The sequence below is a fragment of the Taudactylus pleione genome, unplaced genomic scaffold (genome assembly GCF_031769625.1).
Source record: "Taudactylus pleione unplaced genomic scaffold, aTauple2 ptg000352l, whole genome shotgun sequence".
NCBI lineage: Eukaryota > Metazoa > Chordata > Amphibia > Anura > Myobatrachidae > Taudactylus > Taudactylus pleione.
The window spans coordinates 17,675,307-17,695,000 of record NW_028284753.1 but is presented as its reverse complement, the minus strand read 5'-3'; the positions used below and the strand labels follow the sequence as shown (position 1 = coordinate 17,695,000).

At 46.4% G+C, this 19,694-nt stretch overlaps 1 protein-coding gene across 1 annotated transcript in view; it reads left to right on the top strand.

Moving 5' to 3' along the window:
* PRPS1 (phosphoribosyl pyrophosphate synthetase 1) overlaps positions 1-19,694 on the top strand; it is a 169,955-nt gene that overhangs the window by 114,363 nt on the left and 35,898 nt on the right. The window contains exons 5-6 of the mRNA XM_088444302.1: positions 1,054-1,227; positions 6,607-6,766. Of these exons, the coding sequence (XP_088300428.1) occupies positions 1,054-1,227; positions 6,607-6,766 (334 nt within the window). The remainder of the gene's footprint in view (positions 1-1,053; positions 1,228-6,606; positions 6,767-19,694) is intronic.

Genomic DNA, 19,694 nt, shown 5'->3' with positions numbered 1-19,694 from the left:
TGCTAGCGTCTGGCACCTTTTTTTGCTGAAAATACATCATAGTCAGAATGCAATGTGGCTAGTAGGCGCCAGGATACTGCACTGATTAATTTGATATGCAACACTTTTATATCTGTGTGCAACTGAGTTTGTTAATGGAACTTGGCTTGGGAAAAAAGCTGTTGGCCGCTGCATTGTAGCTTTTTGTAAGCTGATTTAGAGGCAAAGTCGCACACAGATATACAAGTGTTGAATGTCAAATTAATCAGCACAGCCTCTCGGTGCGTCCTAGCCGCATCACATTGCAACTTAGATGCATTTTCTGCACAAACATACACCTGTCACTAGCATAGTATCGTGGAACCTTGCGTTCTGAGAGGGGCTGATTGTCTTGACTACAGCAAATATGTGTGAGGACACATTTGTACATTGAAGGAACTTCCTTTTTACCTCCAACACTCCTCTTTCATGACTTCATATCATTCATTTTTTGTTACAAGTAAATATTGCAGTTTCCCCTTAACGTCTCCTACACATTAATGGAATATTGACAGAGAAATAATTTAGTGATTACAGCGCTTACTGTCTGTACTTGGTATTTTGTCAATCCTGTATTGGCATCTAAACACCCAAGTAGGAAATTCAAGACATTTAGATCTTTCTGAAATGATAGTGTCAGGGCACTGATGTAGTTCACTGTAGTGAGTTCAAAGCACTTCACATGAAGATCAACTATTTATACCCAAATCTGACTCTCTACATACAACAAAGATATATCACAGAACCAGCACAAAGCAAAGTTCGCTAAAATGTTCCTGCCTTCTATATGTAGGTTAAAAAAAAAACCCTAATTTTAAATGCAGTGTATATCATAAATTACCAACAATCTGTCACGTGGGCATAAATTTACAGACCTCATACATTTTGAAGTTTGTGTGGCTACAGCACTACACCTGAGGTGGTGTTGATATTAAGTGTTGCTAGTAAGTAGATGAAGTTTGTGTGTGATTTTTATCTGTAATCACTTACTGCTAGTTTTGTTATTATATCTTTACCTTTTTATTTTTTATCCAGAGTAACCTCAATCGCTGACCGACTGAATGTTGACTTTGCTTTAATCCACAAGGAAAGGAAAAAAGCTAATGAAGTAGACCGGATGGTTCTTGTGGGGGATGTGAAAGATAAAGTGGCTATTCTTGTTGATGACATGGCAGATACTTGTGGAACCATCTGTCATGCTGCAGATAAGTGCGTATAAAATTGTACCAATGCTAAAACCCCAGATTTAATGCCTGCAAATTTGTTTCAGTTATAATTAAAATATAGTTCACATATAACCACATTACTCCTTTTTTTTTTTTTTTTTTTTTTAAAGTACTTTTCTGTTGCCCATAGTATGTGACCCATAAATGTGTCCGGAACACATTACTTTGGAATTGCTGCAATACAAGTTTAAAGAATAGTAGTACCTCTTATTATGTTTAAAATTTGGGTGTGCAGTCCAGGCCCCCTCCTTTTTTCCACTATATTTATGTATTTTGTACACTTGAAGGCTGAAGGTGCCTACACACATAGCGATGTGCTCACGTTCATTGTGTACGATTTCCCCTGAACACTCCTCGATAGCTCCCCGGCAGTCGTTAAAACAATTAGGTAAAAAATGCTGCCAATTTGATTCACGATCTATCCTGCAATGTGTCAGAAGTCCAAATCGTGAGATCATGCATGATAAATCGTACTTTACCAAACAACACACGAGGATCTTCATGATTGGTGGGAATCTTTAAATAATGGGTGGGGCTAGCTAAGGGGTATAAAAAGCAGGCGCCATTTTAACCCTGTGCACATTCTGCTCTGCTACTAGTGAGGCTAGGTGTATACCTGCTGAACCCTGTACATTGCTGCTGTGCTCTGCTTTGTATTTGGCTTGCCTTTTACAAAGTGTGTTCTACCTGCAAGTGTCTGCTACCTGCATTCTATCATGTTCCTGAAGTCTGTGCTGATGCATCCCTATCAGTATAAAGTGTTGGTTGTCCAAGCTGGTGTCAAGGTGATCCAGGAGAGGGCACAGAGAAGGAGAAGAAGAGCATGCTGGACCAAGGAGTGGCTGCTGCAAGGGATACTCGCTCTCACATGCGCCTGCTGAAGGAGATCAAGGAGAACAACCCGGATGACTACCGTAACTACCTGCGCATGGATGACGACACCTTCCAGGAGTTTCTGAGTATGGTAACCCCCCCCCCCTCCCCCCACATCCAGAGGCAGGACACAAAGTGGCGGAGGGCAATCCCTGCTGAAGAGAGACTAGTGGCTACCCTGAGGTACCTGGATACAGGAAGGTCACTGGAAGACCTGAAGTTTGGGACACTCATCTCCCCTCAGTCCTTGGGCGTCATCATCCTGGAGACCTGCAAGGCTACCGTTAATGTGCTGCAGTACCAGTATTGCAAGGTAAGAAAAAAAAACACACACTTACACATTTGTTTCTTGTTAAAGAAAAAAAGTTGTTTTGTTTTTGTTTTTTTAGCTCTTTATATAACTGTGGTGACAGCCAATAAGGCTGCATTAACAAGACTGTGCCAACAACACTGCCCAGTATTAAATAAAACATTTTTTTAATATATTAATTTTACATGATGTATATAAAATGTAGAAAACAGCATTATCACCAAATTTTATCAATCCCTATAGGCATGTTATATGGTGGGTCAGACGCCAGATTGAATAGGCCAATACACACATGGCACAAGTACGGATTGTGGCCCCGGCTTCCATCAATCTGTACTTGTGCCATGTGTGTAGTGACCTTGTCCAATCAGCGTCATCACCACCGTATAGCATACAACACCTATTGGGAGTGATAAAATTTGGTGATAGTACAGGAAACGGTAATAAAAAACAAATTACATTTTCAAACACTGTGGCAAATCATCCTCTGCCTCCAGCATGGCAGTGTATATTGCCTGGCTTGTGGATAGCGTACTGGGTGGGTGAGTAGGCTCCAACTGGGCTGGGGGGCCTCACAGAGGCGGTTGGGGCAGGTGAATACAGAAGTGGATCTGCAATGTATGTTGACCCATGTAAATTACAATTTAGTGACCTTATTAATAGCTCATACACCAGCCTTTGGAAAAAAAATTTTGTTGGGTCATCCATTTTACGCATTGTACTATTGATATGCGCTGCGAAATCCATTGTCGTCCGGCTGTTTTTGCAGGATGCATCAACCCACCTGCCAACACTGGATCATATTACTACAACTATAAAGGCTTCTTCAGCATCGTTCTCATGGCAGTGGTGAATGCCAACTACGAATTTTTGTTTGTGGATGTTGGCAAGAATGGGGGCGTGCTTCGGGTGGTGGTCAAACTGACTGCATTCTACCAGAGACTCACCAACACAACCCTCAACTTGCCATCACTGGATGAGACAAAGCACAGCCTAAATTACGTTTTTGTTGCAGACAAGGCTTTTGCTTTACATGAACATGTGATGAAGCGATTTGCACAGAGGGGCCTGACCAGAAAGAAGAGGATCTACAACTATAGTCTGCGTTTAGAATACTCGGCAACCGATTCCGCATTTTCCACACTACCATAAACCTACGTGTGGACAAGGTAGACAGGGTCATGATGGCGTGCTGTGTGCTGCATAACTTTCTGCAAAGAAAAACTACACAAGGAGGACCAGTCACAGCTAGACCATAAGATGCAAGACATCCAGAGGAGATTGCTCAGTTTACACCAGTGTCTGCACCTCCAATTCCAACAACATCAACCGCACATGCCGAAGAAGTGAGGGAGGAGTATATGGCCTATTTCAATGGACCAGGTGCGGTGCCATGGCAGGAGGACTGTCTGAGATGACTGACTATAGTGGACAATTGGGATTGATCTAAAATGTTTTGTTTAAAAAAAGAAAAGGTTTTGGTTAATGAACTGTGGGCCTGATTCAGAGCCGGATGCTCTGAACGAGCGCCCGCTCTGAATCAGGGCGTGTTTTTTTTATTTGCGAAGCGGCCTATTATGCAAGCGTCCATGATGATGGTCGCGATGGTCAAGACCATCGTGACCATCGGGCTTATGACGAGACCCTTGCGGTAGGGTCTCGTGGGTGCAAGCCCTGGAGTGATTTTGGCTCTATCAGAGCCAAAATCACTCCCACTGACATCACTAGTGATGTCAGTGGGGGCGGTAGGCGTTCCCATTGGAGCGCCTCTATCTGGGCAGCCACGCCCCCAGCACGCCCACCAAAGGGGGTGTGCTGTCAATCACCATCGACAGCACGCCCCCTTTTGTGCGAGACCCATAACGATGGCTACCCCGTCGTTATTCGGGTCTCGCGCATGTGCACGACGGAAGCTCCTCCGTCGTGCGCATGCACATTTGGGCAACATCAACCCGCTTGCAAGCGCTCGCGAGCGGGTCTGAATGAGACCCTGTGTCTCAACTTACCAAAACGTCCTCAGACGGTCCACTCACTACTGCCACCTCGTCTCCCTCTCGCTCGGACATCAGGACGACAGACTGGCGTTGTGGCTCCTGATGAAGCTTACCAAGTTATAGTACCACAGTGTTGGATGATACACGTTGTCGGTGCCTGCTCTGGAGCTTTTATAATCGTCCACTTTTTTCTTCTCCTTGACATAGACCAGACGCAGGTTCTGGATTTTCTGGCGGACTGTTTTCAGGGTAGCATCCGCAATAAACTTTTTTGTGTATTCCAACAACACCTCCAAAGCTGCCAATTGCTGAAACTTATTATGGTATTGTCTACAGCTTATCTGCCATAGACAGACATTCTTTGGACTGTAGGATCTCGAGGAATCCAGTCACAAACTCACGCTCGCTATCCAAAGACATTCCTAGGAAGAATAAAAAATAAGGAAATATACATTTTTAGCTATACTTGTAAATTGTTTTGTTTTTAATGTTTTTGTACAGTTTTAAGGATGTTTTAATGTTTTTTACAGGATTTTAATGTGTTTTGAATAGGAAAAAAAAACCATATTAAAATACATGTTTTTAATAGATTTGTTTATGTTGTTGCAATACATTTGTTTATGGTGTTATATTACAACATCATAAACAAATATATTACAGCAACATAAACAAAGGTAATCTATTTGTTTTATGCTGTTGAAATATTTTTTATGTTGTAATAATAGAATTGTTTATCTTATGTATTTGTTTATGAAATTTTTATATATTTGGAGTGTTTTAATATTTTCTAGGTATTTATTAGGTGGCCCATCACATTGGTGGGCAGTGAGTGGATAGGTGGGTGGCGCACATTGGTGGACATGGGAGGTTAATGCATGACCCAGCCACCGCCCGCTTCATTTCGGCAGGCAGTGGCTGGATCATGCATTTATAGGTGGGTGGCACACATTGGTGGAGATGGGAGGTTAATGCATGACCCAGCCACCGCCCGCCTCATTTCGGCAGGCAGTGGCTGAATCGTGCATTTATAGTTGGGTGGCACACATTGGTGGGTAGGTGGGTGGCAAACATTGGTGGACATGAGAGGTTAATGCATGGCCCAGCCACCGCCCCCTCATTTCGTTGGGCGGTGGCTGGGTCATGCATTCATAGGTGGGTGGCACACGTAGGTGGGTGGCACACATTGGTGGGCAGTGGGGTTGCATCAATACAGTACCAAAGTGCAGAAATACAGACTTAAGGTGTGCAGGTTCAATCATGTGTCCTCCTCCTTCTATCCACGAAGCTGCAAAAGATGGTGATTGGGCGTGTACAGGGTTTTGTCAGTCAAAATACGCGATGTATGATGAATCGTGAGATGCATCGTGAGTGAAAAGTACTCACGATCTTCACCACATCGTGTCCTGGATTGGCAAATCTGCCCTACAGCATGGCAGATCTGAAGATGCGATATACGACGAGCTGGGACGTGCATTGGCATCGTGATCGTGAGTGGACATTCACGATTTGGGCATATTTTACACTATTTGTCGTCACGATTCGTCGAAATCGGCCAAATCGTGTAAAATATCTGTGTGTAGGTACCTTGAGACTCCTGTTTGGTATTTGCACCTCACTCATCTGCCCTTAGGTGCTTTTAATCATCTGCACAGGTTCCTACATTACTGTCTACGTATTAAAATGGGCACTATGAGAGGGTAAGTCCTTGATAAATTTACATAATGTGTTAGTATTAGGGATGTTAGGGACCCATCTTATGGGGTTCACCTTGACGTGGTGGATGGGCAAACAATTTTGTCCAATCCTGTACGAAGAAACTCACTTATACTTCATTTTAATTGTAGAATTTATCAGGATTATTTTGACTACCATTGTTCTTAGTACTCAGAGTGTGCTACCATGTTCTTTGTCTGCTGCATTGTACCACAGGTCTCAGCATGGTAGCACCTCTTATGTTTAAAATTAGGTTGTACAGTCCAAGTCCCCTCCCCCTTAGGTTTACAGAATTACCACATATACTGTACCTACAGCATGACACTGATTCTCCAGTGAAAGCAACACTTATCATAACTATGGTTTAGGTTTTTCAAATGTTCTCTACTTGTAGTCTTTCGTACAAATATTTTTGTTACTTGTGTCATGTTGAACATGTGATATCAATAATTTGTCTTCGATCTCTTTGTAGACTTCTATCTGCTGGAGCCACTAAAGTATATGCAATCTTGACACACGGTATATTTTCTGGACCAGCCATTTCCCGGATAAATAACGCATGTTTTGAAGCTGTAGTGGTGACTAATACTATCCCTCAAGAGGAAAAGATCAAACATTGCTCTAAAATTCAGGTGTGTACAGAAAAATTAATTATAACATAATTTAAGTACACTTTTTTTCCCTTCGTGCTCGTTTGAGGTATGATAGGATCTCTCTGAAATCCGACTTCACTTTTTATTTATCATAAATTCTGTTATTATGTCAATAGGTTTTAAAATAAATCTTTTAAAGCTTGTATTTTAGTCCAGCAAACAATCGGGCCATGGCACTTATAGAGCCTCGGCTGAATGCAGAGTAGCACTGGATCTTTATCTAACCCCTTTATGTTGGCACCAGAGTGAAAATGTTAAAATGTTTGGGGTAGACTGCACTTAAGGTGCAGACGATTATAATGAGCGATTGAACGATATCGTTTGAAAATCGTTTGCAGATTGTTTAAAAAATTGGTCTTGACATCTATCATCGTGCAAACATGCTGGTCAACCTGACGATAACGTCAGGTTCAGCATGTTTGTAGATGATTGATTGTGCCTACACTGAACGACTGCTCGTTCAGTGTAGGCACATCACAGACACGATTACAATGTCGTAATCGTGCAGTCTTTTGCCTTTCTTCTAGTGGATGGGCACCTTAAGCCTTTCAATTAGGATTAGATTTGACTGAGCCAATTGTCAAGGCCTTTTATGAACATATGTGGTTCATTTCTTTGTTTGCAAGGAAACCGCATACAATAGCTTCAACACAGAGATAAGCATCGTCGGAGAGCTCTTTTCCCAGACAGCAAGCAATGAATTATCTAAAATTGAGATTCAAACAATAAAATATAAGAAGTAGTTTACTTTGTAATTTAACAAGCATTGCATCATTAGCACATTCCACACTACTTATTATTTATTTATTACCAGTTATTTATATAGTGCACACACATTCCGCAGCACTTTGCAGAGAATATTTGGCCATTCACATCGGCCTCTGGGCCTGATTCAGACCCGCTCGCGAGCGCTGAGCGCTCGCAAGCAGGTCGATGTTGGCCCAGTGCGCATGTGCACGACTGACCCGGCTCCGTCGTGCGCATGCGCGAGACCCGGATAGCAATGGGCAAGCCGTCGTTATGGGTCTCGCTACAAAGGGGGCGTGCTGTCGATGGTGAGTGACAGCACGCCCCCTTTGGTGGGCGTGCCGGGGGCGTGACTGGCCAGACGGAGGCGTTCCCATGGGAACGCCTACCGTCTAGGGCCGGCCCCACTGACATCACAAGTGATGTCAGTGGGAGTGCTATCGGCTCTGGTCACCCACAGCTATACAAGTGGCCAGGTGGCCGCTCTAAAATTAAGAAAGACGGCCCTGATTCAGAGCGAGCGCTCTGTCAGATCGTCCAGCTCTGAATCAGGGCCTCTGCCCCAGAGGAGCTTACAATCTAAGTCCCCTACCACATTCTCTAACACATACACACTAGGGTTAATTTTTGTTTGTGTGAGCCAATGAAACTACTGTACCAGTATATAGTTTTGGAGTGTGGGAGGAAACCGGAGCACCCAAGCAGAGGGAAAGTAAACAAACGACACATCGTTAGGGCCGTAGTGGAAATCGAACCCACAACCATTAGCAGTAATGCTAACCATTACACAGTCTGTGCTGCCCACACGATCTTCAAAACAGAAATATCCAGGTATGCATTCAAGCAAGGAGTGTGGTGGTCCTGATCACATCACCCCCATGCAATGTTTGAGACAAGTGGACAATTTACATATGATCTCCTGTGTTCAGTGTCACACAATACGATATTTGACGAATTACACTTTGTAGACAAAATAGTTAGACACTGACAGCAATTAGATCAACAAGATTTCATTGACTTCAGTACTTTGCAGTGGACCTACAGACACCCTTTTTGTCAAACTGTCCACAAATTCCAGGACAACAGCAGGCGGTATGTTCTGCCATTCCGCCTTAAATACAGTGACCAACTGTGATACTGAAGAAGGTCAAGTCGGCCTAGAATGCAACCGTTGCTCCACTTCATCCCAGAGATTCTCAGTAGGGTTAAGATCTGGACTTTGATCTGGCCAGTCCAGCGTCGCCCTGGAAACATGACAGCTGGCATTGTCATCCTGTTTCCTTAGAACTGCCACAGTGTAAGGAGCACAGAGTTATTGAGAACATCTCTATACTTCTCATTTTATACATTAATGAGCACACCATTTTGCTTGCACCAGGGGTGTCCAATCACTTTTGTCTTCATAGGGCAGTATTCAATTTGGCAGCGAAAACCCGTTATCGGCGATAAATTATCGCCGATAACTGGTTTATCGCCAATGACATAATTTTCGCCTATTTTAATTATCCCCGTATTCAATTTCAAAGACTTTTCGTTAAAAAACGGGGATAACTTTTCACCGTGTTTTTTACTGCAGGTTCCATAGGGTATCCACAGGATACCTTGGGGTATAGGCGATGGCGGCAGTCATCAAGCACTGGGGTCCCTCTCCTATACCCCGCCTCCGAGCCCAGGCAATTGAGTTTCGTAGGTGAACGGCTCGGAGTCGGATCACCGTAATCAGAAGGGGGCTATTTACAGCCCCTGAAGTTTTTCAAGGCAGCTTTGCTGCACAAGATGAGCAGTACAGCATAGACAGTCATTGCAGACGTCTATGCTGTCGCTCCTTCACCCCATCGGACCAGAACGCCGGTACTGATCCGGGGATGCTGGTGGGTGTCTGGGATCCCAGCTAGCGGTGAGCCCTGACTACCCTGACTGTGGCCGGATTCAAGGGGTTCAGGTAAGCGCCGGGGTCCCGCAGAGGGTCCCCGCCGATTCACTTTCATTTGGTCCTCAGGCGGGGGCTCCCTGGGGACAGGCTGCGGTGGAGCCAGGTACTGATCCTGCGCTTTCCACTAGACCACCAGGGACAGCGGGCTGCAGCAGAGCAGAAAAGCTCCAGCATCCCAGGGGTTAATAGCATGCCAGGGGAGCGCGCCTCCCCCGCTGCACAGCACCTTTCCACAGCGGTCTGGCGGGCTGTGTCAGCGCTCCTCCCCTAGGCCCGCCTCCTCTCAGTTCCTCAGCGGCCATTTTCTAGGAAGTGTGCAAACGCTGCTGGAGTGTGATACAGGTGGCATCGCGGTCCGGGTCCCCCCGCATACCTCTCCACCGATCTGGACAGAGTGTGCAGCACTGTTTCCTACCAGGCTCTGGTCTGCGTAGTTGATCATAGTGCTTGTAGTGCAAGGATTTATTTCTGCATTGTATGTGACTGTGCTACCACTGTTTGACTGTACTTTCACTTCTGACTGTCAGCCATTTTACTATTACTGTCCTTTTCTGCTAAAATCCCTTGCGGTGCGGTGTTGCAGGGTTTCATTGCCTCACAGTTAAATAGTATGTTTTTCTGTGAGGGGAGTCTCATATGCTCCGTTTACACTCATCATGTCTGGGAGTGAACGAGAATACCCTCTTCAGCTAAAATGTACCACATGTAATGTAAAGTTAGCGGAGGGAGATTGGCACACTGAGGGATTATGTAGGGCATGTCATTTCATATCACGCCCGATTTCTGTCACTGCACCTGTGCAGGAACCGCCCTAGGCTTGTTTTGCTAAGGCACTTAAAACCCTTGTGGGCCAGTTGGCGCTGCCCCCTGCGTTCCCCCAGATTGGGTTATCGCAGCAGGCGTTGGTCTCATCACCCATGCAGGGGTTCCCCAGGCAGTTGATGGTACCCCAGTGTCTCCCGCTTTCGCCTCCTCAGGTCCCGCAGGAGCTTGTGTGGGGGAACTCATTGTCCAGCATGGTACAGCACCTGACTGACTTTTTACAAGGGGAGTCACCTTTGCGGCCTTCTAAGCGGCCTTTAATGTCTCAGACGACTCAGTATGATGAGTATGACATGTCGTCTGATGACGGTGAGATCATTGACTTTTCAGACCAGAAGGCCCTTCGTGCTAAGGAGGCGGAGTCTAAGTCAAAAGTATATATCCCTGGCCTTATACGGGCAGTCCGTACGGCCTTTGTTATTGAGGATGAGGATCCCCCGTGGCTAAATCCAAATACGTCTTCTTTAAGGATATTAAGGGAGATGCCACTGTATTTCTTGTATCTGGTCAGTTAGTGGATCATTTAGAGGAGGCGTGGAAAAATCCGGGTAAGCGGTTCCAGCCTCAAAAACACTTGTCCTTTGCATACCCTTTTTAGCAGATAATTATTTTTCAAAATGGGAAACCCCTCCACAGGTGGATTCTCATGTCACACGTCTAGTGAGGAGTGCAACATTGCCCATGCCCTCCATGTCCTCCTTGAAGGATGTTACAGATCGTAAGGTAGAAATATCCCTAAAACTATTTATTCCCTTGCTGGCGGGGCTTCCAAGACGGCTATGGCCGTGTGCTGGGTGGCCAGAGCCATGGAGCGCTGGGCTGTTAATTTGGAGGCGTCTCTGGACACTGGATCTTCTGCTGAGCAGGTGGAGTTAGTGGGCATTCTCAGAGACTCAGCCACGTACTTTAATGAGGCAGCCTTGGATATAGGTCTCCTCACTTCTAGATCTCCTCGGCAGCTGTGGTGGCTCGCCACTCCCTGCGGTTGCGCTCTTGCAAAGTGGATGCTGATTCCAAGAAGGGATTGGAATTGCTGCCCTTTAATGGACAGATCCTATTTTTCACTACAGGCCTTCCATCAGATCAGGACAAGGCCCTGGAACTCCAGAAAGTGTTGCACTCTATGGTCCAGGCTGGAGTTATAGTGCCTGTTCCGTTACCCAGGCAGGGAACGGGATATTACTCAAATCTCTTTTTGGTACAGAAACCCAATGGGTCCTACCGGCTCAACCTCAAGTCCCTAAACTAGTCTTTGAGGGTTCCTCGGTTCAGGATGGAGACCCTGCGTTCCATTATGTTGGCAATGGAGCCTGGGGATTTCATGGTGTCGCTGGTCATTCTTGATGCCTACCTGCATGTTCACATTATCTTGGTGCACCATCAATACCTCAGGTTTAAGGTGCTCAACCGCCATTTCCAGTTTCAGGCACTGCCCTTTGGTGTGGCCACTGCGCCTCGAGTATTTACCAAAGTAATGGCAGTCATGGCAGCCCACCTGCCAATGCAGGGGGTCCGCCTGTTGCCCTATCTGGATGACCTCCTGTTGTTAGTAATGTCTCCAGAGCTCCTTCAGGACCATCTGCAACTGACAATATCTGTGCTGAAGAATCATGGCTGGCTGATTGGAAGAAGTCCTCCCTGGTTCCCTCACAGAGGATGCTCCATCTCGGAGCCCTCTTGGACTCCCAACAACAGAGGATCTTTGTGATGGAGGAAACGATCTCTGCATTACAGGCAAAGGTACGCAGTTGCCTTCAGAGCCACCAAGTGTCTGTTCACTCAGCGATGAGGTTACTGGGCTCCATGGTATCGATGTTTGACATGGTGGAATATGCCCAGTTTCACTCCAGACCTCTGCAGAAGTTGATCTTCTCCAGATGGAATGGGTTGTCCCATCAGATAAAGACACAGACCATGGTGCTTTCTCCGGAAGTACGTCTGTTTCTGGCCTGGTGGCTACAGACAGCTCACCTGAACAGGGGACGCCCCTTTTGGGTGACAAACTGGGTCCTTCTGACAACGGACGCCAGTCTCCAAGGCTGGGGAGCAGTGACTGGTCCACACTTATTCCAGGGCAGGTGGACATCAGCTGAATCTGCGCTTCCAATAAACATCACAGAACTTCGGGCAGTATTTAAAGCTCTCCAGCAGGCAAGACATGTTCTCCACGGGGAACCCGTGGAGGTACAGTCGGACAACGCCACCATGGTGGCTTACATAAACTGCCAAGGAGGAACCCGAAGTCGGGCAACACTGACAGAGGTGTCCCGCATTCTGGCTTGGGCTGAGGACAATCTCCCTGCAATATCAGCAGTGTTCATACCAGGAATCTTCAACTGAGAAGCAGACTTTCTCAGCCGTCAAGACATGCATCCAGGGGAATGGTCTCTTCACCAGGAGGTATTTCAAAAGCTGGTGAACAAGTGGGGCCCTCCGGAGATAGACCTCATGGCTTCAAGACACAACAACAACAAGCTGCCTGTGTACGGGTCAAGAACAAGAGACACGGGGGCTCTTCTGGTAGACGCTCTGTCGGTTCTGTGGACCTTCCAGTTTGGTTACCTCTTCCCTCCGTTCTGCCTTCTTCCTCGTGTGCTTCGAAAATTCAAGCAAGAAGGAGGCACGCTCCTGTTGATAGCTCCTGTGTGGTCCAGACGTCACGGGTACTCAGATCTTTGGAGTCTCTCCATAGACGCTCTGATGCTGTTGCCTCAATGTTGGGACCTGTTATCTCAGGGTCCTTGTCATTACCCGGACCTGAGTCATCTGTCTTTGATGGTGTGGCTGTTGAGGCAGCCCTCTTAAGGTCCAGGGGTTTTTCCAGCTCTGTAGTTAACACCATGCTCAGAGCTCGGAAGCCTGCTTCTGCAAGAATTTACCACAGAGTGTGGCATACTTTCTGTGAATGGTGTCACCCTATAGTGTTCCCTCTAGCTCCGGCGGCAGGCAGGGCGCCAGAGCTAGAGAGGGCAATGTCCTTCGCCGCGCGCTCGTCCGAAAAGGGGCGTGGTTACGAAAAGGGGGCGTGTCTATAAGACGCGTCCCCCTTTTCGTCATACTTGGGGGCGTGCCCGGCGCTTACGGACATGCCGGGCAGCCCCCAAGCGCTGCAGAAAGGGAGAATAGACGCCGGGCGCATGTGCCCGGCGTCTATTCCCCGGCGGTGACCGGGTCACCGCATGTTTGTCCACCCGCGGGATACTGCGTCCCGCGGGTGAGAACGGCTCCCGCAGGCTGTTAGGGCAGGGCGCTTTTTGCCCTCCTCCTGGAGGGCAGGGTGCTTTTTGCCCTCCAGAAGGAGGGCAGGGCGCCGCGCCCCGCTAAAACAGCCTAGCGGGAACACTAACCCTAGAGGCGATGATCCTCAGGTGTTTAGGATATCCAGGATTTTGGCTTTCCTACAGGCTGGCTTAGATCACGGTCTTTACCTTGCTTCACTGAAGGTGCAAGTTTCTGCCCTGACAATGTGGTTTCAGCGTAGGATTGCTACTCTTCCTGATGATCCGCACCTTTATGCAAGGTGTACTTCGTACTCAGCCATCCTTCGTCCCACCAGTGGCTCCTTGGGATTTGGCTGTGGTCCTGAGGGCTCTCCAGGGACCGCCGTTTGAACCACTGGGCTCAGTGGATTTAAAATGGCTTACAGCTAAGACTGTTTTTTCTGGCCATTGCTTCGGCCAGAAGGGCGTCAGATTTGGGGGTTCTCTCATGTCTCCCTCCCTTTCTGACTTTTCATAGAGACAGGGCGGTCCTTAGCACGCGCCCTGGTTTTCTACCTAAGGTGGTATCTAGTTTCCACATTAATGAGGATTTTATAGTACCGGCCTTTAATTCCCCAGACCTCTCAGTTGGTGAGGCCTCCTTGGATGTGGTACGTGCTCTAAGGATTTATGTTGACCATACCAGTCCCTTTAAGAAGTCGGACTCTTTGTTTGTCCTCTATGGTTTCTGTAAGAAGGGTTGGCCTGCTACTAAGCAAACTTTGGCAGGATGGATTCGCATGGCGATTTCTGAGGCTTACATTTATGAGGGCCTTCCTGTACCATCCTCTGTTAGGGCGAATTATACTCGGTCTGTGGGTCCTTTTGTAGGCAGCTCACCGTGGTGCCTCTGCTGTTCAGCTTTGCAAGGCAGCCACGTGGTCTTCTGTCCATACCTTTGTGAGGTATTATGCATTTGATACCTTCGCCTCTCAGGATGCTTCCTTCGGGAGGCGGATTCTCCTTTCTGCACATCCCCAAGGTATCCTGTGGATACCCTATGGACCCTAAAGTTGAAAATATGAGATATGGTAAGAACTTACCCTTGTTATCTCTATTGCTACGAGTCCATAGGGTTCCACAGGACTCCCGCCCTGTCGCACCTGTACTGCAGATGGGCTTTGTTCTGGTCACCGGTTTTCCGTCTCCTTCTGGTGAGAATGTGATTCTTGTGTGTTCCAGACTTTGTTCTCCTCCTCCGGCCTATTGCTTGTTATGTAACTGAATTGTCTGGGCTCGGGGGCGGGGTATAGGAGAGGGACCCCAGTGCGTCCTGAGAGGCTGAAAATTTAACTCTGAGGTGCCCGATGACTGCCGCCATCGCCTATACCCCAATGTATCCTGTGGAACCCTATGGACCTCGTAGAAATAGAGATAACAAAGGTAAGTTCTTACCATATCTCATTTTACATGGTGAAAAAAAGTGCAGTTTTCGGGTTGAGGGGTGCACGCTTAATAAAAAAAAAAAAAATAGCCTGCACCCTTGGAATAAAGTTTTAATTTTGGGGTGAAAAAAAAGGGGGACAAACTTAATGATCATAACTTCATTGCTTTTTTTTTAGTTTGAGTGGCACAAAAACCAGTAGGTTTTTGTGAAATTTCAGATTATGGCTAAGAAGCTTAATGGAACATGTATAACCGTAAGGTTTTTTATCTAGGGAATTTCATAGCTTTTTTAAAATTTATAAACTATCAGGGTTTGGATGAGCAAACCGGGCCATCTGCAGGGGAGAAGGGCAACAAAATGGTACACTAGCACAGGTGGAAGAGGGGACAGCACACAGGAGGTGGTTTGGGAGGTGCAAGGCAGCTGTAGGTGTGCGGGGTAGCGGCAGCAGCGATAGTGCAGAGCAGCGGTGCAGTGTAAAGGGGGCATCAGCGGGCGACAGAGGGCTCACTGGTGCACGAACGCAGCAGTGAGATCCATCTACGCATCTATGTTCAAAATTAAATGTGTAAAAGTGCAACCAGCACCGGGTTGTGTAAATACAGGGGAAAAATTATGTAGGGGTTCCCTGTACTTAAACACAACCAGCACCGCGCTAGTCAGATCCAGCCCTGGTTGCCAAAATACGGGGGACATATGATGTAGAAGTCCCCCGTATTCAGCGCAACCAGCACTGGGCTCTGAGCTGGCCCTGGTTCTGGAAATATAGGGGGAAAAAATGCATAGGGTCCCCCGGTATTTACCAGAACCAGCACTTGTCTCTTTCTAGCTGGGGCGGGGGGTGCCACAGACAGGGGAGCCCTTTCACCGGGCCCCCCAGCTAAAGCATCAGCCCTGACCGCTAGTCAGCCCAGGTTGGGGATCCCTGGGGAGCCGATGCCCCTCGCCAATAAAGGGGTCCCGCTCTCCAGGGCACCCCAGGCTGATAGCCCGGGGCTATCCCCGGCACCCCTGGGCGGTGGATGCCGGGTTTTGTGTAAAGTATGGTGCAAATAAATAGTTAAAATATTGGCTTTTGCTGTGGAACTACAGTTCCCAGTAAGCCTCCCCCGCATGCTAGTACTTGGAGAACAACAAGTATCAGCATGCAGGGCATTACGGGCCTTCTGGTATCTGTAGTTCCACAGCAAAAGCAATATTAAAAAACCACAGAACACACACACCGTAGAAAAGTACAATTTTATTAAAACATACATGCGCGCACACACATGTACACACACTATCTCACATACTCACCTAGTATCCCTGAAGCCAATCTGTCCTCTTCTCCAAGTAGATAATCTAATGGAGTACCTGTAATAATAAATTGGAGAATTATATCTTTGAGGATGAACATCCACATCAGCACAAAGTACCACAAGCCCTATTGGTCAGTGTACATTAGCAAGTACTTTTGTTGCTTTTTGTCATTTTATGGGTGCAAATACAGTAAAGCACAAATTTTGAGGAAAAAAAAATGTCCCATTGACTGTTAACTGGCACGCCTAGAGTAAAATTGAATGAGGACACATCTGTGCTCTTGGACTAAGATTAGAACTTTGTAGCTTCATTATATGTCTTTTTTTTTATTTGTAAGGTTTCATATTAAGATTAGGATAATTTATTTAAAAATGGATATCCCTTTCATATAATTTATCTATAAATTGGCACCTTTGTGATCTTCACTAGCTTATTTAATATTCCATTAAAGAGCCATTAGCGCAGATTTGAACACTTTTGAAACTTCAATAAATGCTTGGTTATGCTGCTGGTTTTGTTTTTTTGTGGCCATACCTATTGTTATCTGCTTGTATATAGGCCACCATAGGGGCTTCCGGGGAGGAAGAAAGTCGCATAATTACAGTATGTTAAGGGGTCCATGGCAGCCCAGGGTTTCCATCCTTAATTTTTAAGTGTTTAATATATATCTATATATACAGGGGGCGTAGCTAAAACTTTGTGGGACCCATAGCAAAGTTTTAAAGTTCCCTCCCTTATTGGGCACACCTAGCATCTCTTCCCCACCCCCTTGCCAGACAGACCTAGTGCACACACACACCCCTTCTTACTGGGCAGATAATTGGGGCGATGCTGCATGCAGGGGAGAACAGCGGGGCACGGGGATGCTGAGAGGAGGCAGATGTCATGTCCCCTCTCAACAGGCTGCAAGATAAGTGTTCGGAAGGAGCTGGACGCAGGGACAGATGGCCGTCACCTGCCTGCAGGGAGGTGGGATGTGACCGCCCCTCCCTGTAGGCAGAAACTCTTCTCTCTGATGCATGTGAGCCTTGTGAGGCGACAGATCCGTGCAGAGTAGACAGATCCAGGGGTGTTGCGAAGCCTCATAGCTGCTGCACCCATGGTAGCTACACCCTTGTATGTATAGGTATATCCTGTGTATTTGTGTGTATATAATAAATTAAAATATATATATATATATATATATATATATATATGTATATCTATCCCATCTGGCGGCACTCCGTGGTAGAAGAAAAAAATCACATCAGCCGTGCTTCACAGATATCTGTGAAGCACGGCTGATGTGTGTGTTTTTTTTTTTTTTTTTTTCTTCTACCACGGAGTGCCGCCAGATGGGATATATTATTGGTTTGTATGCAGATACATACTGTGGATGGCACCCGGACTATATTGTGTATTGAACTCATGAGTGCCGGTGTTTGGATGTATATATATATGTATGTGTATATATATATATATATATATATATATATCCATCTTATCTATCAAGCTACCAGTGGACAGGACTACAGGTCGGGCACCCGGGTCAGCTGTTGCAATGTGTAGATGAGTGCCAGACAATAGACTGTATTAGATAGATAGATATATAACACACGTGTCCATATACTGTACATGCGACATATCTATATTCTGTGTGCAATTGTGGACGTATCTGCATGCAAAATGTTACGTTAGTGTCACAGCCGCTGACAGTGTAACGTAGCATTTCGCATGTAGATACACCCGCAGTTGCACACAGAATATAGGCATGCTGCATATCATTTTAATCAGCAGAAACTGTTTGTGCATCACTGTGAGAATAAGATGCAGTAAAAGGCAGAAAGTCGCACAAAAAGCTTGGCGCTACTAAGTCTCAGAGCACTGAAACGTTGTGTAACGGGACTGTAGCGCACAGAGGATAGATGTATGTGGACATATCTGTGAGTGTATATATTCCATGAAATATAGGACACAATACTTGAAAATTAAATTTCACATAACTGCTAACATTTTAGTATATTTATGCTGATAAAAGTTCATAGTATATTGTGTGACTGTCACAGTGACTTCTGATAATGTAATTAACATTGGTGACTGATTCTGTGTTGAATATAATGGAAAGATTTACCCAGGTGAGATCAAGGACATCAGAGATGGTTAATACTTAGTGAGCACAATTGTGCAAGCTGGCACCAACTGGAAATGGCCATCATCACCAGATGAAATATTTTATACATCTTTAGAGTTAATTAGGAAGATAAACAGGCCAACATTGATTAATTCACGTGGATTCTACAGGTTTGAGCAATTTGTATCAGAGCCCTTTGACTGGGGATAGACATGTAACGCGAGTCGCATGTCAAAATTGATTTTAAGTATAGTTTGGTTAACATTCAGTTTTCTCTTCCTCATCTGGGGGACACTTCCTTACACATAGGGTTGGTGAGGCATGGAGGTGACGGCATTTAATGATCTAATTATTAGTGCTATAAACTCCTCCCCTCCAACCCCTCCTCAGCTATTCTTTAAGTGCTGAAGGAGGTCAGCACTGAGTTAGTTTAAAGATTTTTTTTTCTCTCAATTCTTTTAATGCTTCCCAACTATGGGTTCCCTGTGTAAAGTCTGACCAGGTTACCTTACAGGATGTGCTGAGGCGCGAGGCCGGCAAGTGTTTGTGTTAATAACCAGGTGTCAGGAGATTTGAACAGTGTGGTGGAAGAGCCAGCCTGGGTAATTTGCAGAATTGTCTAGTTTGGTATCTGAACAGGTTGGGAAACAAGAAACATTGATTGAGGTCTCGGGTGGAGGATTTCACCAAAGAAGTTAAATAAAAAAATCAGTTTGTTTCGTCTTCATGGTCCATAGGCTCCACAGGGAGGTGGTGGGAATCAATTCCGGGCACCACGCATTTAAAGGTTTCAGCTCCCAGGATGCATTGGGTCCACTCTCCCTATACCCCGCCCCTGAGCCAGAGGCACCTCGGTTTTAGTTGGTGCCCGGCCGGAGTTGGGTCACTGTTAACGCAGAGGGACTGCTTAGCAGCCCCAAATCTATTTTATTTTATGATTTTTGGTAGTTTCTATTCAATCTTCAGAGCGTACAGCAGCAGGCTGTCTATAGGACATCTGCGCTGCTGCTCTGTCACCCTGCCGGCGCCGCGACACCAGTACCAATCTGGGGATCTCGGCCGGATCCCGTGGTCTGTGCTAGCTGGGCCCTGTGGATATCCTAGACTGCAGCAGGACACACGGAGACAGGTAAGGCGGATCACGGCTTTGGTAACCCGCGTATTAGCAGTCTTTACCTCCGGTCTCAAGGGACAAACCGGAGGTGCTGAGGTGGACGCAGACCCCCCATACCCTGCGCTTCCGCTAGACCACCAGGGACAGTATCTGAGCCAGCGTCTCAGGGGTTAATAGTTAGCCAGAGGAGGCAGCCTTCCCCGTTGTAGTGGCAGCTCAGCGCGCCTTTCCTCAG